This window comes from Oncorhynchus nerka, linkage group LG2 (genome assembly GCF_034236695.1).
Source record: "Oncorhynchus nerka isolate Pitt River linkage group LG2, Oner_Uvic_2.0, whole genome shotgun sequence".
Taxonomy (NCBI): domain Eukaryota; kingdom Metazoa; phylum Chordata; class Actinopteri; order Salmoniformes; family Salmonidae; genus Oncorhynchus; species Oncorhynchus nerka.
In genome coordinates this window covers 70,714,708-70,736,324 of record NC_088397.1, presented here as the reverse complement: position 1 = coordinate 70,736,324, position 21,617 = coordinate 70,714,708, and the positions used below count along the sequence as shown (strand labels likewise).

The following is a 21,617-nucleotide window of genomic DNA, read 5'->3' as shown; positions in this document are numbered from 1 at the left end:
CCATCTGGCCTCCCAACCGCAGACCACGTGTTTGGTGTTGTGTGGGCAAACGGTTTGCTGATGCCAACGTTGTGAACAGAGCGCCCTGCCCCATGGTGGCGGTGGTGTTATTGTATGGGCAGGCATAAACTACGGACAACGAACACAATTGCACTTTATCCATCGCAATTTGACTGCACGGAAATACGGTGACGCGATCCTGAGTCCCATAGTAGGGCCCATTTAAAAAAAACTTTTCTGTATTCCCAGTCATATCCAGGGCGGCGCACCATTGGCCCAGCGTCGTCCGGGTTTGGCCAGGACAGGCCGCTATTGTTCTTAACTGACTTGCCATGAATGTATTTCAATGGACTATTTCGTCATATGAGCTGTAACTCGGTAAAGTCTCTGAATGTGTTGCATATTGCGTTTATATATTTTTTTCAGTATACTTTCATGGTAGAATATACAATTTGACTTGAGAAGAGAACACATCTGGTATACTCCCTATTGTTGTATCATAATCGTGCTGCTGTATAAATTGGTGGCATTTCCGCTTCTCTCCAACGGATGTTGTACAAATTTGGTGTAACCGCTAAATACGCCCTCCCGTCAACACAATCTTTTTTGGGGGGTGTGCCCTCTCTGATGAGAAACTAACTAGATAGCCAAGTAGTTCTTTGCGCTGAGGATTCGGAATCGCCATGAAGTACGCATTGGTAAGAATATCCTGTAGAAATTATTTCCAGGGTTGCTTTAGTTTCCCCTTTTGTCTGTGGTGGTAGTAGAAAAGTAGCTTGTCAGCTAACGCGGCAACGTTACTTTGATAAGTTAAACAGAGAGTAGTAACAGGGCACCGCAGCTATCACTCCCTGTCAGATCATTTATCTGCCCTGAACTGGTCATATCATGTCAAATTAAATGCACAAAATTTGAGGTTTTGGCTCTGCGATTGACCTGTTTAAAAGATCACTAACTAGCCTAGTGCAGTTAGCTAAGTGACTCGAGTACAGTAAGCATTTCATTGGACAGTGTATACTATTTGTATCCTGTACATACGACGAATAAAAATTGAAACTCATGTTGTAAACTTGTGCATGCGATTCGTCTTGGCTAGCAGTCTGCCAAGCAACCAACTGTCCTGGTACATCTGACAACGTGTTAATAACAGCCATCTAAGCATTTACTGAACAAAAATAAGTGAAACATGTATGTGTTGGTTTCATGAGCTGAAATTTAAAACATTCTAGAAATGTTCCATGCACAAAAGCTTATTTCTCCCAAATGTTGTGCACAAATTTGTATACATCCCGTGCCAAGATAATCCATCCACCTAACAGGTGTGGCATATCAAGAAGCTGATTAAATAGCATTCTCATTACACAGATTCATTCTGTTGGAGACGTTACAAAAAATGCCACTAAAATATGCAGTTTTGTCACACAACACAATGCCACAGAAGTCTCACGTTTTGAGCGAGCATGCAATTGGCATGCTGACTGCAGGACTGTCCAGCAGGAGCTGTTGCCAGATAATTTAATGTTTGAGAATTCGGCAGTAGGTCCAAACGGCCTCATAACTGCAGACCATGTGTCTCCCCGCCAGCCCAGGACCTCCACATCCGACTTCTTCACCTCCAGGATCGTCTGAGACCAGCCACCCGGACAGCTGATGAAACTGTGGGTTTGCTCAACCAAATCATTTCTGCACAGACTGTCAGAAACCGTCTCTGGGAAGCTTATCTGCGTGCTTGTCGTCCTCACGAAGGTCTTGACCTGACTGCAGTTCGCCATCCTAACTGACTTCAATGGGCAAATGCTCACCTTTCGCTGGCCACTGGCATGCTGGAGAAGTGGGCTCTAAATGGATTAATCCCAGTTTCAACTCTACCGGACAGATGACAGATGGCGTGTATGGGGTCATGTGGGTGAGTGATTTGCTGACATCAAAGTTGTGAAAAGAGTGTCCAATGGTGAGGTTATGGTATGGGCAGTCATAAGCTATGAGCAATGAACGCGATTTCATTTTATTTATGGCAATTTGAATGCACAGAGATACCGTGACGAGATCCTGAGGCTCATTGTCATGCCAATTATCCATTACCTCATGTTTCAGCATGATAATGCACAGCCCTGTAATGCAAGGATCTGTACACAATTCCTAGAAGTGGAAAATGTCCCACTTCTATGGCCTGTCAACCATTTGAGCATGTTCGGGATGCCTGGATCGACGTGAACGATAATGTGTTCCAGTACCCGCCAATATCCAGAAAATTCACACCGCCATCGAAGAGGAGTGGGTTCCTTTCCACAGGCCACAATCAACAACCTGATCAGATCTATGCGACGGAGTAGTGTCGTGCTGCATGAGGCAAATGGTGGTCACACCAGATACTGACCTGTTTTCTGATACACCCCCCCCTACCTTTAATGTGTCTTTGACCAACAGATGCATATCTGTATTCCCAGTCATGTGAAATCTGTAGATTAGGGCCCAATGAATTTATTTCAATTTACTTATCTATATGAACTAACTCAGTAAAATCTTTGACATTGTATGTTGCGTTTTATTTTTTTCAGTGGCGCAGTGAACTTCTAATTGTCTGACATTGTTTGTATTTGAAGAACAAATACTCAAGTACTGTTAGTAGCCTACACAAGCTGATTCCCTTTTGTACTTTATCCTTAAACAGATGTATTGTTCTGCGACAATGTTATGACTGACAATAACTGCCTTGATGTAATTTACTGTATAATAGCAGGGCATTTGCAATATGAAATTCCCCTTATGAGTTTGGTTTCTGAGTTAATCACCTTTTTTTAATTTAAAGGGTCAATCCTTAGTTGAAACGATAACAAAGCAAACACTGCCTGTGTTTTGGTAAAAAGCTGAGGGATGGGCCTGGAGAAGCGTAACCTCTTAAATTCAAAAACAGAGCTTTGCAAGGACTGACCATCCACTATATCAAAATGATAGTTTCAAGCATGTGTTGGGGCTATACAGTTTGTAAACATTGTAAATGTAAACGAATATTAGTGTAAAACATTATTATATTTTGGGTACTGAAGGGGTTTGACAGTTGAACTATCTTCATCAGGCATTTATAAGTGATATTCTTCAAGAATCATTATCTATATAACATTAATTTAAGTCCAAAAATTGATGTACGAACTGCAGATTGCCCATTTAAACAGTCCAATATCTGTTTACGTCTGCTTCTCTTATTTTTGCTTTATTTTTTCAACAGTAGCCATGTTATACATTGTTTTGGCATAATCAATCTTCTTTCTATTTTGTATTTAGTTCTCGACAGTAGCTGTGACTGCTGGGGTGTTATTGCTGTCCACTGTGGGCATAATTATAGCCCTCTACCTAGGCAAGAAGAAAAAGCCTCCAGTCACCTTGCTTGACCCTACCCAGAAATACCAGCTAACGCTCATCGATAAAGAGGTACATGTGTGCTATTGAAATAAATGAGACATTTTGCTATGTGTGTCAGAGGCCTGTGCTTAATTCAATTATATACTCCATGGAAATTATTATCTAACATTTAACCAAATGTTTGTAGTAGATGTCTTTGCATTGAATTTACACACTATTTGACAAAACCAATGTATGAATAGTTCGATATGTCTTTGGCCTCTTTCCATAGGTGATCAGCCATGATACTCGCAGGTTCCGCTTTCGGCTTCCCTCAGCAGAACATATCCTGGGGCTGCCCGTAGGTAAGTCTTTTGTCAAGTGACAGTTTTTGATCATTTATTATTATTTGATACAGTGCCATGCCCTTAATAGAAATTTAGCAGACCCTCTTACCAGATAGACTTACAGGAGCAATTACGGTTATGTGTCTTGCTCAAGTTTACATCTATCTGTTATTCACCTAGTCGTCTTGGGGATTCAAATCAGTGTCGTTTTGGTTACTGGCCCAACTCTCAAATAGTCCTTTAGCTCACCAGCATTATAACTACCCTCAAAATGTAATACTTGATGCCGTTGTATTGCACTGATGGGAACTAGAACGCTTAGCTTCCCAGTCCTTGAATGCCCTCTAGTGTATGAGTCATTTAGCAGAACAATCAGAGGATAAAACCACACCAAATTAATCCATTTTCAATCAGTGTTGTCTTTGTGTTTCTAATCCCCTTATTTTTTTCCTCTAGGGAAGCATGTATACCTCTCTGCCCGTATTGACGGCAGCCTGGTAGTCAGACCATACACACCTGTGTCCAGCGACGACGACAAAGGATATGTTGACTTGGTTGTGAAGGTATGTTTGGTTTGTCAAAGCAATCTTATATATTATACTGAACACTAGTACTACCGTATGTATTGAGCGTGTCGTAGTAGGAGGAGTGATGACATGCTGGACCTGTTAGTAGATAATCTTGTTCTTTGGGATCTAAAAGAGAAAAACCTAGCCTAAATAATCACTGCTACTGTGAGGCGCTTGATATATAAGGACCCTGATCTGCAAACCATATTTAATGTAGAAAATTCCTCCCCAGATCTACTTCAGTAATGTGCACCTGAAGTTTCCTGATGGAGGCAAGATGTCCCAGTACCTGGAGAGTCTGCACCTGGGAGATGTTGTGGACTTCAGAGGACCAGGAGGACTGCTGGAGTACAGAGGGCATGGTACAACCAGTCCACTGCCCGGCACACCCTCCTGATATTTACTAATGATGTGTCGCAATGTTATTTTTGGATGATATAATATCGATATTTGACTAGGTATCAATTTGTTAAACAAAAATACAAGTTAAACTTATTTTTTTAAAGTGCTAATGTAAATGGCATTAGCTAGCGCTAGTTGGCTGTACCTGTGGCAAAACTCTGCACTTTTTATTTCTCTCTTTGATAAACTCATTTTTTTCATGATCTCGTCTTTTTGCAGCAGACGTATAGCGAGCAATATGTTTGGAACATCAAATCGCAATAAAATTGCAGTATCAAACCGCAATACAAAATCATGAGCATTTCAATACATATTCTCTTTTTTTTTTTACCCCTTTTTCTCCCCAATTTTGTGGTATCCAATTGGTAGTTACAGTCCTATCACTGCAACTCCCGTACGAACTCAGGAGAGGCGAAGGTCGAGAGCCGTGCGTCCTCTGAAACACAACCCAGCCATGCCACACTGCTTCTTGACACAACGCCCGCTTAACCCGGAAGCCAGCTGCACCAATGTGTCGGAGGAAACACTATGCCTGGCGACTGTGTCAGTGTGCGTTGCGCCCGGCCCGCCACAGGAGTCGCTAGTGCATAATGGGTCATGAACATCCCTGCCGGCCAAACCCTCCCCCAACCCGGATAACACTGGGCCAATTGTGCATGGCCGGCTGCGATAGCCTGGACTCGAACTAGAATCTCTAGAGGCACAGCTAGCGATGCAGTGCCTTAGAACACTGCGCCACTCGGGAGGCTGCAATACATATCTTATTGACACCTACATTTGTGAGGCCCCTGGCAATTCCCAGCCTTAATATTAGTGCGTTCTTTTTACCATGGCCCATAAGGCTCTGGTCTTTAGAGAATCTGGTGCCATTTGGGATGCGCACACAGTCTAATGGAATGGGGGTTTTAGCTTTGTGTACTTGGGTGTGGCTGGCTGAGACTGATTGTGTGCACACACTTCTAGTCAACCTTAAGTCTACTGAATATGTCAACAGTAAATGTACAATATCTCTGAGCAATTTCCTGGCTTGCTGCATCGCATTTTGCAACTTTCATTCCCCAAAGGTTCCAGAAAAGCACTGCCGAAAGAATATACTTTTACTGTGTTGTCACTTAAAATGTTTACTAATGCGCACATTATTATTTGATACAATGTTCCACAACATAGTTGTTGGGGGTGTCCATCATCCTGTCTTCAATTTGGGACCAGATAACTGTTCATTTGCTCCCCAAGCACACTGGAAAATGAAAATAATCTCTGGATTGTTTTGGCATAATTTGTCTCATTGCTTTCTCCCATTCCATTCAACAGGGCAGTTTGCAGTTCAGACAGACAAGAAGTCTCCTGCGGAGATAAAAGTTGCCCGTACTGTGGGTCTGATAGCTGGAGGAACAGGTGAACTTTCCCTTCGCAACCCTGCAATCTGAACCTAAACACTTATGTTGTCTTGTTATAGCCAATGGGTAAATGTAGAGTGAGTGCTTTTAGTTCCTGGTGCTGAACTCCCTTCCCTATTTGTAGGCATCACCCCTATGCTACAGCTGGTGCGTGCTATCATGAAGGACCCCAGTGACAGGACCACCTGCAGCCTGCTGTATGCCAACCAGGTGTGTGGCCGCTCTCACACTGGCCTCTCTCCTAAAAGAGGCTTTTAATATCAATAGGTTAATTTATATAAATAAAGAACAGATACTGTAAATCTACTAGCTTCACTGTGGATGTAGTTCATAGGTTTGCTTAGGTTTAGAGTTAACACTGAACTGTCTGTGTGTGGTGTGTTCATGGCAGACTGAGAAGGATATCCTGCTGAGGGATGAGCTGGAGGAGGTCCAGGCCAGACACCCAGACCGCTTCAAGCTGTGGTTTACAGTGGACAGGGCACCCGAGGGTATGTGCCTTACGGCTTTTGCTTGCATTGCTCAAGTGTTGACATCAAGAGTTCTGAAGTCTGAACAAAATGTGTACATATTTTAATTGTATTCATTTTAAATTTTCATGTCAAATTGGCAACCCATACCAAATGGAATTAATTGAAATGTAAACAAATATTACAATAATTCACTGTGGAATTCAATAATAATTCTTCTTCTGGTGTTCTCTGCATTGCGCATCACATAAAGAGTGAAAATATAATAATGAAATCCCTATAGCAGTAAATAACACATGCATGCAGAAGGTGTTTGAACCCAGTCTGGCACCAAAGAGAAGTTAAATATGGGAGACAAGCTTATACACAATCTATATAAACATAGAAGCTAAATATTTTTGCAATTTGTGTTGTGTTTTATGGCAGAATCATTAAGCATATTGGTACTTGTTTACGACCCCATGAAAGACTGAATTATGATCAATTTGTGTCACTCAGGCTGGGAGTACAGTGAGGGCTTCATCAATGTGGATATGATCCAGGAGCACCTGCCCACCCCCAGTGAGGACACCTTGGTGCTCATGTGCGGTCCACCCCCCATGATTCAGTTTGCTTGCAACCCCAACCTGGACAAGTTGGGCTACTGGCAGAGTCAGCGCTTCGCCTACTAGTCACCAGCCTAGGAACTATCCTCCCAGCCACCCCCAGCATGGGCCTTCTCAATGCAACAATGACATCAATTCAGTGCTTGATTGGGCTGGAACTACTGCTTGAGTACTGGCATCTCTTATAGATTATTGGCTAAAATTTTGCAGAGTTCCAGCACCTAAATTTATACAGTACTGGCACCCAAAATAAGTATGTGCACCATTTTCAGTCTGCTTAAAGCACTGCATCAATCTACTGCCAAAAGCCCCATATGGTAAGTGCAGACAGGTTGAGCATTAAATGCTCACTTGGAACCAAAGTCCTACCTTTGTATTATTAGCCTCCATCTCCTGCTGATATCTACAATTGTATTTTTAGGTGAGGTTTTAAAGCTTTGATTTATTATTGATGTTCTTAGCCTTGAGCAGTCCTAAAAACAGGACAGAGCGAATATAACTTAAAGCTGCATACTGAACTGAATTATGCCCAGGGATGCAGTGCTGAATATAAGGAGGCTGCCCAGGCAGCTTTGCTTTAAATGCGTACACAACAAATGATATGTACTTAAGTATTACAGCTTCTGTAGAGATGTGTTATACTGTATTTTGGCACCTGTGGGGCTTTTTGATGTGGGTATGGGATCTGACTGCATTTCTTATTGTATTTCTGTGAGATTGTGTGAGCATAATTATTCAAGGTTCTTTTGTTTTATATATAATTTCAGAGTTTAATCTGCAATACACTACAGTCTTTGAAAAAATTGATTGTGTTTATGAAGAGAAAAGACAACATTTCTGCCACTACTTCAAATTGTCTCCACTCATAATCCTGTTCTCTTTATGTATTGACTGGACTGTTCCTTAGCTATTATCCCTTGTTGTAAAATAAAGTATTGTGGAGGTTAAACATTTGGACATTCAGTTTGCCGGAACAACGTGGCTCTGATTGCAACAGTTGAATGCTGTCACGACAAGGAGTAATCTGTGCTTGGTGCAGACAATGTAGTGTGGTCCAAATGCTGGGTGGTAGTTGGAAAAATGTTATCTAATTCCACAGCCTACTACAGTACAGTTCCCCTTTGACAGGGATTATTGAGGATTGGAGTTGCCGATGGTAGTTGGTTTACAGGTAGGAGTATCTCTATCCACAAGTAAAGAGCTGGATGAGGGTATCTTTTTTTTTAATTGAGCCTTTCTTGCGCTGCTAAAATGTGGTTTAGACAGCTCAGTGCTGAAGCCAACTTTTCACATACTGTACATCCACTACTGTTAAGTTTGGGGGTTCATGCAGGCACCGTTATGGAGGTAATGTGATTCCACTCAATAATTTATTGGAGAAGCACGTGTATGACCTGGGAATAAAACGATGTACCACTTAAATCTATGTTGATTGGATATAATGGCTACATATACAGACAGTATTTTGGTGTTACGTCTAAAACATTTTTATATTTGTAATTTTAACCACTAGATGGAGACGCTGTTACGTTGTTTATGAGAACCAGTTGGAACTCTTTGCTTGGCATTGACTTGTCATTTTCGTTAACCGTGCTGCGTTGACTGTTCGTTCGGGGGTTCGGCTTGTTTTTGTGAGAATCGGGAAGGGATCACATTTCCTTTGACGTCTGGAGTATCAGGTAGCTACGTCCGCTGAATGAAAATGCAAAAGTTAACACGCTACAACAATGAACAATATTGTAGCATTGTATTTGCAACTGTGTCAGTGTGTTTGGCATTGGTTCGATACAGCCAGACGTGACCAGTTTTCTTCGTGTATGCGAAAGCTAACTAGTTAGCCTTTCATGCTAGCTAATGGCATTAGTAATACTAGCATCTGCGGTTAGCGTACGTTACTTTGGGGCTCTAGCTAGCTATAATTTGCTGGTGTACGTCAGAAATCATGTCAGCCAAATCATATTATTGAAGTCGTTGTCTTGCTATTCCAGTTCCATGTTTATTCGGATACTATTGTATGATTTCTTTGTTCTAAGGTAGCCAACCAGCTGACAGTCTTTCCCAGTTTTGTTTGTTAGCTGCCAGCTAACGTTAACGTTAGCTAACTACATTTTCCGGCCGTCTCGCAAGAGCAATTTTGGTCTTCCTGCCATGTTAGCCGAGTAGCTTATTCGTCATAACTGTTGTCAAATACTCATTTAACGAGTGAATATTTTCACGACATGGTATTATAAGACTTTGTTGATGGTGTAAAAATGTAACATGTCAAAGTAATACTGGAAGCTGCAATTTTTACTTCAGTGCTGAGTGCAAGGACCATCTGTCGGTGGGAAATATAGACCTACCAAAGTCCACATCAGGTCCAATTGTCACAGGTGAAGTTAGTTACAATTTGGAATAAAGTTATTTCAGTGAAAAACTACATTAACTAAAGTATTTATTTGTCATGATTTCTTGACTCTTCAGCGCTGGGCCAACTGCGGACTTGAGTGCCAGGCTTTAGTAGTACACACAGGCAGAGGACAGGTCATCAGGCAGTCTCCCTATGTCAGGCCGAAACGGGTCTGCGAGTGATGCAGACTGTCGGATCTCAGAGGACTGCCGGGTCCCGGATGTGGAGCTGATGGAGTTGGGACCCCTGCTGGAGGAGACAGGACGGCAGACAGCGGGGAAAGGCATGATGTCAGAAGTGAGAGCGGGGGAGGCAGGTTACGTCCCATATGGCACCCTATTCCCTACACAGTGCTCAAATTTTGATCAGCGCCCTAGTCAAAAGTAATGCACTATATAGGGTGCCATTTGGAATGCCACCTGACTCAACTCCTCGATTACCACAGGTATTAGGTATTTTCTAAAGTGGGCGCAGAATCTTCCAAATCAACATTTGGAAGATTCAGGTGTCTAGTGAACCATGGGGTGTATTCAGAGAGGTGAAAGTTCAGAACGTTGCAGATCTCCCCATTGGCCTATTCTACATCCAAACAAACTGGTTGTTCTACAAAATAAGTTTCTATCTAAATGTTCTATAGCGTTGCACCCTCGTGAATATGCCCCAGTTGAAGACAAAACCAATCTAAGTGGTCATTGGGCAATAGAGCTAAGCTTGGGTGGGGTCGCACCTAAGTAATGGTCAGGGAAATGTAGACCAAACCAACTGGGATTCGTTCCCATGTTTTCACGTTTATCCTGCACTGCAAAAAGGCATATGCTCTACTTGCCTAACTAAATCACCTTCTCTCTTTGCAGGAGGCCTCAGTTCTGCCTGATGAGGATGATGAAGAGGTGGAAGAGGTCCTGACGCTGCCCCTCCAGGCTCACCACGCAATGGAGAAGATGGAGGAGTTTGTGCACAAAGTAGGCATCATTGGGCTATTCCAGATGGCAGGATCAATAAGTTAGCCAGCTAAGTTTGATAAGCAGCTAAAGTATCTCTTGATTTTCTGATTCATTTAGAAAGCTAAACTTGAATATGAGTTGTTGGTTGTCGAGTCAATTATACCATGCCCATTTCAAGTCTATATTTCTCGAAAAGATGACGTTATTTCAGAATTTCTGGGACAGTTAGCTGGCTAACTCATTGATCCTGCTTTCTGGAACAGCCCCCATGGCTGCTCTGTCTAACTTCATACACAGAGAGAATAAGAGTGCGGAGATGAACAGGACATTCATGGTAGCCTTAAACCCTTGTGTTTTAAGGTGTGGAAGGGTAGCTGGAGGGTCATCCCATTTCATGTCCTGCCGGAGTGGCTGAAGGACAACGACTACCTCCTGCATGGACACCGTCCCCCCATGCCCTCCTTCCGCGCATGCTTTGGAAGCATCTTCAGGATCCACACAGAAACAGGCAACATCTGGACCCACCTTCTGGGTGAGTGAGTGTGTGAGATATCTCAGGAGACTGAATCCTGACATGTTGAACCTCACACCATTGCCTATAAAGTTACAGTGAAGCACAAGTCCACGTTCCCCACAACTAGGGCACATTCAGTGGGTCCTAAGTTCAGCATGCTGCCATTAAGCAATGTACAGTTGAAGTCGGAGGTTTACATACACCTTAGCTTAGTACATTTAAACTCAGTTTTTCACAATTCCTGACATTTAATCCTCGTAAAAAGTCCCTGTCTTAGGTCAGTTAGGATCACCACTGTATTTTAAGAATGTGAATTGTCAGAATAATAGTAGAAAGAATGATTTATTTCAGCTTTTATTTCTTTCATCACATTCCCAGTGGGTCAGAAGTTTACATGCACTCAATTAGTAGTTGGTAGCATTGCCTTTTAAATTGTTTAACTTGGGTCAAACGTTTCGGGTAGCCTTCCACAAGCTTCCCACAATAAGTTGAGTGAATTTTGGCCCATTCCTCCAGGCAGAGCTGGTGTAACTGAGTCAGGTTTATTGGCCTCCTTGCTCGCACACACCTTTTCAGTTCAGCCCACAAATTTTCTATAGGATTGAGGTGAGGGCTTTGTGATGGCCACTCCAATACCTTGACTTTATTGTCCTTAAGACATTTTTCCAAAACTTTGGAAGTATGCTTGGGGTCATTGTCCATTTGGAAGACCCATTTGTGACCAAGCTTTAACTTTCTGACTGTTGTCTTGAGATGTTGCTTCAATATATCCACATAATTGTCCTTTCTTCATGATGCCATCTATTTTGTGAAGTGCACCAGTCCCTCCTGCAGCAAAGCACCCCCACAACATGATGCTGCCACCCCCGTGCTTCACGGTTGGGATGGTGTTCTTCAGTTTGCAAGCCTCCCCCTTTTTCATCCAAACATAACGATGGTCATTATGACCAAACAGTCCTATTTTTGTTTCATCAGACCAGAGAACATTTCTCCAAAAAGTACCATTTTTGTCCCCATGTGCAGTTTCAAACCGTAGTCTGGCTTTTTTATGGCGGTTTTGGAGCAGTGGTGTCTTCCTTGCTGAGCTGCCTTTCAGGTTATGTCAATATAGGACTTGTTTTACTGTGGATATAGATACTTTTGTAACTGTTTCCTCCAGCATCTTCACAAGGTCCTTTGTGGGATTTATTTGCACCAAAATACGTTCATCTCTAGGAGACAGAACGCGTCTCCTTCCTGAGCGGTATGACGGCTGCGTGGCCCCATGGTGTTTTTACTTGCGTACTATTGTTTGTACAGATGAACGTGGTACCTTCAGGCATTTGGAAATTGCTCCCAAGGATGAACCAAACTTGCGGAGGTCTAGAGTTTTTTTTCTGAGGTCTTGGCTGATTTCTTTTGATTTTCCCATGATGTCAAGCAGAGGCACTGAGTTTGAAGGTATGCCTTGAAATACATTCACAGGTACACCTCCAATTGACTCAAATTATGTCAATTAGCCTATCAGAAGCTTCTATTTCTGGAATTTTCCAAACTATTTAAAGGCACAATCAACTTAGTGTATGTGAACTTCTGACCCACTGGAATTGTAATACAGTGAACTACAAGTTAAATAATCTGTCTGTAAACAATTGTTGTAAAAATGTGTAGATGTCCTAACCGACTTTCCAAAACTATAGTTTGTTAACAAGAAATTTGTGGAGTTTTTGAAAAATGAGTTTTAATGACTCTGACCTAAGTGTATGTAAACTTCTGACTTCAACTGTATGTATTGTGCAGTTACTTGTCTATACTACATAGCAAAGAAGTGTGCCTCTTTTACACAACACATTTCCATTTACAATGCTCCCGATTGTGTTTATACAGTGTGCCCCATAGAGACCCCTTCCTATATGCTAATATTCATTTGTCATGATATGCCCTGTATGATTACTAGTTCACAAATGATGCCCTCACCTCTCCAACCCCCAGGGCTGATCCTGTTTATTGGTCTGGGCACGTACACCATTCTGCGGCCCAATATGTACTTCATGGCCCCGCTGCAGGAGAAAGTGGTGTTTGGGATGTTTTTTCTGGGTGCTGTGCTCTGCCTCAGCTTCTCCTGGCTCTTTCACACCGTCTACTGCCACTCTGAGAAAGTGTCCCGGACCTTCTCCAAGTAAGGCCGCATGCCCCCCTCCCTCTTGCTCATCTTGATTAACTCTCCTGTATTTCTGAAAAGAAATGTGACGTTTCAGTTCAGGTTTTTATACTTTAAAGTGTCATTTAAATGGATGCTCCTCTTCTAACCTCAGTGTTTTTGTTTTCCCTCAGACTTGACTACTCGGGTATCGCCCTGCTGATCATGGGTTCATTTGTGCCCTGGCTCTACTACTCATTCTACTGTTCCCCACAGCCACGCCTCATCTACCTCACCATTGTCTGTGTGCTGGGCATTGCCGCCATCATAGTGGCCCAGTGGGAACGCTTCTCCACGCCCGCACATCGGCCCACACGAGCAGGTGCTGCACCACATATTAACCAGCCTGTTAGAGTGTGTACTGTGACATGGATACAGAGCAATGACATATATGTAAATGTGTTAATACAACAGCTAAAAACATGAGAAAATCATCAGGAAATGCATTTTTCTTCTACATGTGTGTGAATAGCTGGTATAAGGTTGACCATCTTATTGTATCCTATACTATGACTGATCCAGCTGCTCCTGCTTCCACCAACCAACCTTTCCCCTCCATGTCTCTCACAGGAGTGTTCATGGGCCTGGGACTGAGTGGCATCGTCCCCACAGTGCACTTCACTATCGAGGAGGGCTTCGTCAAGGCCACCACTGTGGGACAGATGGGCTGGTTCTACCTGATGGGCGCCATGTACATCACTGGCGCCGGACTGTACGCCGCCAGGATCCCCGAACGCTACTTCCCTGGCAAATGTGACATCTGGGTAAGTGTGTAACAGAGGCAAAAAATGTATCCCTATTCCATTTATACTGCGCTGCTTTTGGCCAGGGCCCATAGGGGGACCCAAGAAAGAGTGCGGCTAATTGGGGATCATAAGAAAATACTAAATAGGGCTCTGGTCAAGTGGTGCACTATATAGGATATAGGCTGCCATTTGGGATGTAGACGCAGGCTTGTAGCTAGCTCCTGACCTAACCCCATGTCCTCATTTATATGATTATTATAATGTTATCGTCATTTAATGCGATGTGAGTCACACATGTTCTGCACTGTGGTTATTTCCTATATAGTACGCCACATACGACTGGTTATTCCCTATATAGTACACCACAGAGGACTCTGGTTATTCCCTATATAGTACACCACAGAGGACTCTGGTTATTCCCTATATAGTACTGAACTGTACTGTAGGAATATGTGGCCCATGTAGTAATCAAACTGCTAGAACTTGTGTTGCAAACACCATGCTCTAACCAGAGGAACCTTTGGACATACATTCCCTATTTAGTGCACTACTTTTGACCAGAGCCATATGGGAATAGTGCACTAAGTAGAGAATAGGGTGCCATATGGTAAGCAGCCTCTGACCTCCCTTTCTCCTCAGTTCCACTCCCACCAGATCTTCCACGTCCTGGTGGTGGCGGCAGCCTTTATCCACTTCTACGGCGTCTCCAACCTGCAGGAGTTCCGCTACGGCCTGGAGGGAGGGTGCACTGACGACACCCTTCTCTGAGAGGCCCATCTGTGGCCCCCTCATCCATTTCCTGGTCGTTCCCCGTCCCTATAAAGTGCTGCTGGAACACGCAATGGTCCTCTGTAGCTCCTTTTCTCCGCCCTCCCCCACCCACCCGATTTGCTCATGTCATTTTTGGTTTTCTTGTGGTGTGTTTTTCTGCTTGTGCTACTTTTTCCCCATATAAAGTAGCTTGAGCCAGTGAACTATATAGAGGGGCATCCCGGTGATGCAGCAGCACTTTTTTTTTTTTTTATCAAAAGGGAGCTCTAGGCTCTACTTTAGCTCATGAAGAACAACAGGGGATTTTGACCAGATTGATTACATGTTTCCTTCAAGGATGGGAATCTCTGAGAGGCGTTGCCCTCCAGAGCTTCCCAAATCAAGCTGTAGGAGGCTTATGTGATAGAAAGGGTCCGGGTTGGGGTCAGTTCGTTCCACTATTATTCTGTAATTATAAGGAATTAATCGAAATTAAATTCATTTTTTTTCATGTAAAAGTCATAATTTAAAACAGTGGGCAATTCCAACAATTGATTAAGAGTATTTTGTTGATTTAAATTTAGTTGACATACAATCAACTCCAATCGAGGTATGGGTTATGGAACTTAAAGTCAAACAATTGAATGACTTACCTAAAAGACACTCTGCTTGGTACCCTTACCCCTCATGTCCCTTTTCAATCGAACAGGATCTTGTATGATTGATAGCTGGTATGAAGCTAACCGGGAAACGCACAATGGGCAAATCTGGGAATAGGTCAACTCTTTCCCTTCTCAGCTTGAGATTTGTTTAATTTTAAGGCTATATTTCAGAACTCTAAAGGTCAAATTATTGCACCTTAACAATATGTTATTACCATTAAACTTTGTCACTGCATGGGGTCCACCATGTAGTGAGTAGGAAATAGGAATAATATTTTAGTATTCCTGTGCCTTAGGCCAATGGAAATAGTTTTTAAATAGATGGGCCAATATCGCAGTCAAGTGAACTTCGTTAGGATCTCCAGATATAATGATAACAAACTTTTTTGTTTTCTTGTCCTTATACCCAATGAAATCACTATTAAACTTTTGACCTCCAATAGTTTTCTCAAACTGCTGTTTATTTAAGTTTTTTTTTTTTTTAAAGCTGACTTTCTGTGGCTTTATTACAAAGACTAAACAATCTGTGTATTCTTGACTTTGTGTTGTGTCCTGTGTAGACAAGTTGATGGATCATACATTTCCCTGAAATGTAAACACATAATAAATATTTATTAATGTTAAAATGGGAAACTAACCCAAGTCATGCATTTTCTGTCCCATATAGTGATATGACACTTCATCACACTTTACATTTCACACACATGAACATGGTTTGTCGTTTTATTTGTGACATGAGCCAAATACAACCTTACAGTGAAATGCTTACTTACAAGTCCTTAACCAACAATGCACTTTTAAGAAAAGTAAGTGTTCAGTAAAAAATAGATATAACAAATAATTAAAAATAACAGTAGCGAGGCTATATACAGGGGTAACGGTACAGAGTCAATGTGTACAGATAAGTTGACGTAATATGTACATGCAGGTAGAGTTAAAGTGACTATGCATAGATAACAGAGTAGCAGCATTTAAAGGGGGGCGAGGGGGGCAATGCAAATAGTCTGTAGCCATTTGATTACCTGTTCAGGAGTCTTATGGCTTGGGGGTAGAGGCTGTTTAGAAGCCTCTTGGACCTAGACTTGGTGCTCCGGTACCGCTTGCTGTGCGGTAGCGGAGAGAACAGTTTGACTAAGGTGGTGGGAAGCTTGGCCCCAGTGATGTACTGGGCCGTATGCACTACCCTCTGTAGTGCCTTGCGGTTGGAGGCCGAGCAGTTGCCATACCAGGCAGTGATGCAACCAGTCAGGATGCTCTCTATGGTGCAGCTGTAGAACTTTTTGAGGATCTGAGGACCCATGGCAAATCTTTTCAGTCTTCTGAGGAGGGATAGGCTTTGTCGTGCCCTCTTCATGACTGTCTTGGTATGTTTGGACCATGATAGTTTGTTGGTGATGTGGACACCAAGGAACTTGAAGCTCTCAACCTGAACCACTACAGCCCTGTCGAAAATGTGGTAATGCTTGGTACTCCTTTTCTTGCAGTCCAATATCATCTCCTTTGTCTTGATCATGTTGAGGGTGATGTTGTCCTGGCACCACACGGCCAGGTCTCTGACCTCCATATAAGGCTGTCTCATCGTTGTCGGTGATCAGGCCTACCACTGTTGTGTCTGTCGTCAGCCAACTTAATGATGGTTTTGGAGTCATGCCTAGCCATGCAATCATGAGTGAACAGGGAGTACAGGAGGTGACTGAGCACTCACCCTTGAGGGGCCCCCGTGCTGAGGATCAGCGTGGCGGATGTTGTTACCTACCCTTACCACCTGGGGGCGGCCCATCAGGAAGTCTAGGATCCAGTTGCAGAGGGAGGTGTTTAGTGCCAGGGTCTTTAGCTTAGTGATGAGCTTTGAGGGCACTATGATGTTTTACATTTACATTTAAGTCATTTAGCAGACGCTCTTATCCAGAGCGACTTACAAATTGGTGCGTTCACCTTAAGACATCCAGTGTAACAGCCACTTTACAATAGTGCATCTAAATCTTTTAAGGGGGGGGGGGTGAGAAGGATTACTTTATCCTATCCTAGGTATTCCTGAAAGAGGTGGGGTTTCAGGTGTCTCCGGAAGGTGGTGATTGACTCCGCTGTCCTGGCGTCGTGAGGGAGTTTGTTCCACCATTGGGGGGCCAGAGCAGCGAACAGTTTTGACTGGGCTGCGCGGGAACTGTACTTCCTCAGTGGTAGGGAGGCGAGCAGGCCAGAGGTGGATGATGGTGTTGAATGCTAAGCTGTAGTCAATGAATAGCATTCTCACAAAGGTGTTCCTTTTGTCCAGGTGGGAAAGGGCAGTGTGGAGTGCAATAGAGACTGCATCATCTGTAGGGGCTGTATGCAAATTGGAGTGGGTGTAGGGTTTCTGGGATAATGATTTTGATGTGAGCCATGACGAGCCTTTCAAAGCACTTCATGGCTATAGACGTGAGTGCTGCGGGTCGGTAGTCATTTAGGCAGGTTACCTTAGTGTTCTTGGGCACAGGGGCTATGGTGGTCTGTTTGAAACGGGTTGGTATTACAGACTCAGTCAGGGGACAGGTTGAAAATGTCAGTGAAGACACTTGCCAGTTGGTCAACGCATGCTCGCAGTACACGTCCTGGTAATCCGTCTGGCCCTGCGGCCTTGTGAATGTTGACCTGTTTAAAGGTCTTATTCACATCGGCTACGGAGAGGGTGATCACACAGTCGTCCGGAACAGCTGATGCTCTCATGCATGCTTCAGTGTTGCTTGCCTCGAAGCGAGCATAGATGTAATTTAGCTTGTCTGGTAGGCTCGTGTCACTGGGCAGCTCGTGGCTGTGCTTCCCTTTGTAGTCTGTAATTGTTTGCAAGCCCTGCCACATCCAACAAGCGTCGGAGCCGGTGTAGTACGATTAATCTTAGTCCTGTATTGATGCTTGTCCTGTTTGATGGTTCGTCGGAGGGCATAGCGGGATTTCTTATAAGCTTCTGGGTTAGAGTCCCGCTCCTTGAAAGAGGCAGCTCTACCCTTTAGCTCAGTCACTGTATGTTTTAGAGTTACCAATGCTACTTCAATGTAGTTAATTCCATATTTGACGAATATTTATGCCACATTTTGTCTATAGCCCCAGCTTTTACAAATCATATTTTATATGGGGTGTTGCGTAGCAGTTAATCACTCATTCTAAATGTTATGGAATGTAATTGTTACTTTCATGCAGGGGGCTATTCATCTGGGCTAGTTATGTAGCTAGCTGCGTGCATGGTCACAAAAAGTTGGAACATTCTCTTTACCCAATGCAAACTATGTCTCTTGAGACCACACACCTTGGGGGTTCTAAAATTCTACCTGAAGGTACCAGAGATGGGGAGATTGGTTGTTTGCAATGACGTCCACTGATTATAAATACAGTATCTTAGAACTTCCAGAGAGGTACAGTCTATGTATGATAACTCAAAAATCTGGTTCAATTGGATGTCAATGCAGGTAGCTTAGCGGTTAAGTAACTGAAAGGTCCCTGGTTCGAATCCCCGAGCCGGCAAGGTGGAAAAATCTGCTGTTCTGTCCTTGAGCAAGGCAGTAAACCCCCAACGACAACTGCCCCATGTCGATTAAGGCAGCACCAGCACCTCTGATTCAGAGAGGTTAGGTTAAATGTGGAAGATATTTCGGTTGAATGCATTCAGTTGTGAAACTGACTCGTATCCCCTTTCCCTTCTATGGTGCCCTTTCACTATGAATAATGTGTGCGGTATCAGTCACATGATGGCACCTTCTATATTGTTGACCTTACTCTGACGAATTGGTAAACTGGGTGGATATGGTTATCACTCAGATTAATCCGATTTTATCACAAGTGTATGTCTATTTTGATCTTATCCAAATGTAAAAATGGTTTGGTTTTAAACATATGTGATATAGTAGACTAACTATTTCCCAAAAATATAGATGAAATTACATTATTTGTTTAATTGTAGATAAAGAACATCCTAGCAGCAGTTATTTTAAAATCAAACCAATCAATCATCATATATGAAGAAGGAACGATATAATTGAGCGATGTGGACTCTGAACGGAAGTTTCAGCGGGTGCACACTCCAGCAACGCTTGTTTGGTCGTTTTTTTTGACAAAATGTTGATATGGCCGTGTGCTTTTACTAGTTACATTACTTGCACTAGCCGCTTGGTAATAGTTTAGGTATACTCTTTCTGAGCAGCTTATACAGCAGAGGTGAGTTGACGCCTCAAAATTCACATTAATTTAGCTAGCTTGGTTACATTAGTTGAAAGAAATATATAGAGCAGTAGTTTGACTATAGCTAACCACCTTAGCATTCGCTTTATAAGTGTAGTATAGTCACATAAATTGCGTTCAACATGGACAACCAAGAACAGTGCTCTCCCTCTGAAGGATGCGTCGACCGGTCTACGCTGGTGTCGGGGGTTGGAAAGAATATCAAGTCAGTTTTGTGCCAACGTTGTGGATCGAAGGTCCTCTGCCCAGGGATGGCGGTGTTTACGGAGAAGGAGGTAAGGTTTACCTTAGACAGTAGTAACCCCCAAAGACAAATAACCCTTTAAATTACGAGTTATATTATTCACAATAGACCTATTTTCCTATCCGAATGGGCATTCATCAGTTGTTTTATTTCAAGTCAGTGCATTGTCTAACCACCACCTAAACTACAGCTCAAAATTATATTTTGCATACAATGTGCAATTTGCTATGCCATGATGTGACTAAACAATGTCAGGGAGTGGAAAATCACTTCTGTATATCTCTTCAAATTTGTGGCCATTGTCATGATGAATCTGGCCTTCTATTTCCTCCCCAATATCCACAAGCTGTTCCTGCCCTCAATGCGCAAGAAGACCACTATCACCCAATCAGAGGGATCCGTGGATGGGGACACACTGACTACCCACTGGTTAGTCGACGACATGTACACTTTTGAGAATGTGGGCTTCACAAAGGATGTGGGGAGAATCAAGTACCTCATTTGTGCAGACTGTGAGATTGGACCCATAGGCTGGCACTGCCTGGATGACAAAAAGAGTTTCTATGTTGCATTGGAAAGAGTCAATCATGCCTAGTGTGGCCCATTGTAAAAACCTGAGAGTGTACACATTTGGAACTGAAGGACAAGACAGACCAACACGAACGTCAGCCGTGCGCAGTAGATTACTTGTTGGGTGTCGACGGACAGTGCCTATTCAACATGTAGAGAAGTCAACAGAAAATGGTGGCAAATGTTCTGTGGTCAGAGGCGATAGGACGGTCACTCACTGCGCATGGGCAACAAGCATTGGTATCTCTTGTCCTTTAATTCTTTCCGGCCTACACTTTCCCTCTGGCTGGTGCTGGATGACTCTTTAGTTCTTCAAAGCCAAGTGTTCTTCAATTCCTTTGTTTATTACTGATCAACAATGGTATTGATGTGGTTCTCTGAACAAATGTCTTATCAGTCTATAAAACTGTTATTCAATCTAATACTGTAACTAACCCATATTCAGGTGTTATGCTTTGGTCTGAGGTTAACCCTACAGCCTTTGGAATTGTATTACTTGTATAGGCTTACTTGATATTACTTTCTACTTCTGAAATATTATCAGACTATCTGATTCTACAAATGTGGCCCATTTGTACTTCTACTGTTTGAATGATTAGTGTGCTTATCAGCATAGCACACCCTTCACATTCTGAATAATGGGAGTGGTTGTATTTGTTGAGTGTGCTGTATGCATTTGTTGCTGATACACTTCAAGTGACAGTGTCAGTCTGTTGATATACCACATTGGCTTTGACTGCTGCTCTATGTTGGCCCTCAGCTATTGCCATCAAACTCCAGAGGACCCCATGAGATCTCCACAGTCCATGCTCATCATGGTTATTAACTCTGTAAAATAAAATGTATCCCTGTGATTTTTGACCTGTTTGTAAATTGTAGTTCTAGAATGGAGTTCACCCTCATTGACTTGACTGCATGGGAAATTGAAAGTCAATTTCAAGACCCCTTTTAGCTGATGGAATACTTTAATTGGTTCGGGACATGTATTTTATATAATTTACACACATTCTCTATTGGCTATGGCTTGTCATTTTTACATATCACTTGTAAAGTCCGTGGCCCCTCTCTGTGCACCCTCCCTCACACCAGAATCCAAGGAACTACATCCAATCATCGAGCCCATCGAGTCCATTTAAAAAAAACAAGTCCCGGTCACCACGAGGCTTTAGTATGAATGCGCTCATCTGTTTCACTTCCACTAGAATGCATAACTCAAATGTAGCCTATACTTTTGTGTACTGTAGGATGAATAAATAAGAATCAATATATTGTTTGGTA

General features: G+C 42.9%; 3 protein-coding genes across 8 annotated transcripts; all 3 read left to right on the top strand.

Annotated features, from left to right (window-relative positions):
- The first annotated feature begins 295 nt into the window (after positions 1-295).
- LOC115141325 (NADH-cytochrome b5 reductase 3-like) lies at positions 296-8,078 on the top strand. 3 transcript variants are annotated; one of them, XM_065002275.1, is made up of 11 exons: positions 296-698; positions 1,585-1,658; positions 1,747-1,906; positions 3,283-3,429; positions 3,632-3,704; positions 4,143-4,249; positions 4,488-4,617; positions 5,969-6,052; positions 6,179-6,264; positions 6,446-6,545; positions 7,023-8,078. In XM_065002275.1, the coding sequence occupies exons 3-11, from the start codon at positions 1,787-1,789 to the stop codon at positions 7,193-7,195; spliced, it is 1,020 nt and encodes a 339-aa protein (XP_064858347.1). In that variant the 5' UTR covers positions 296-698; positions 1,585-1,658; positions 1,747-1,786; the 3' UTR covers positions 7,196-8,078. The 3 variants fall into 3 exon arrangements, with proteins under 3 accessions (XP_064858347.1, XP_064858346.1, XP_029535941.1); XM_065002274.1 differs by having other exon boundaries at positions 1,585-1,906; XM_029680081.2 differs by lacking the exons at positions 1,585-1,658; positions 1,747-1,906 and having other exon boundaries at positions 347-698.
- Positions 8,079-8,699: 621 nt separating this feature from the next.
- LOC115141298 (adiponectin receptor protein 1) lies at positions 8,700-15,946 on the top strand. Of its 4 annotated transcripts, none has more exons than XM_029680054.2 (9): positions 8,700-8,808; positions 9,428-9,501; positions 9,593-9,815; positions 10,373-10,480; positions 10,823-10,994; positions 12,948-13,134; positions 13,290-13,477; positions 13,726-13,919; positions 14,541-15,946. In XM_029680054.2, exons 3-9 carry the CDS (start codon positions 9,672-9,674, stop codon positions 14,667-14,669), a joined length of 1,122 nt encoding a protein of 373 aa, XP_029535914.1. In that variant the 5' UTR covers positions 8,700-8,808; positions 9,428-9,501; positions 9,593-9,671; the 3' UTR covers positions 14,670-15,946. The 4 variants fall into 4 exon arrangements, with proteins under 4 accessions (XP_029535914.1, XP_029535901.1, XP_029535909.1 ...); XM_029680041.2 differs by having other exon boundaries at positions 9,593-9,830; XM_029680049.2 differs by lacking the exon at positions 9,428-9,501 and having other exon boundaries at positions 9,593-9,830.
- Positions 15,947-19,163: 3,217 nt separating this feature from the next.
- Positions 19,164-21,607, top strand: LOC115141288 (guanine nucleotide exchange factor MSS4-like). Its single transcript, XM_029680035.2, has 2 exons — positions 19,164-19,800; positions 20,116-21,607. The coding sequence occupies exons 1-2, from the start codon at positions 19,648-19,650 to the stop codon at positions 20,362-20,364; spliced, it is 402 nt and encodes a 133-aa protein (XP_029535895.1). The 5' UTR covers positions 19,164-19,647; the 3' UTR covers positions 20,365-21,607.
- Positions 21,608-21,617: the final 10 nt, after the last annotated feature.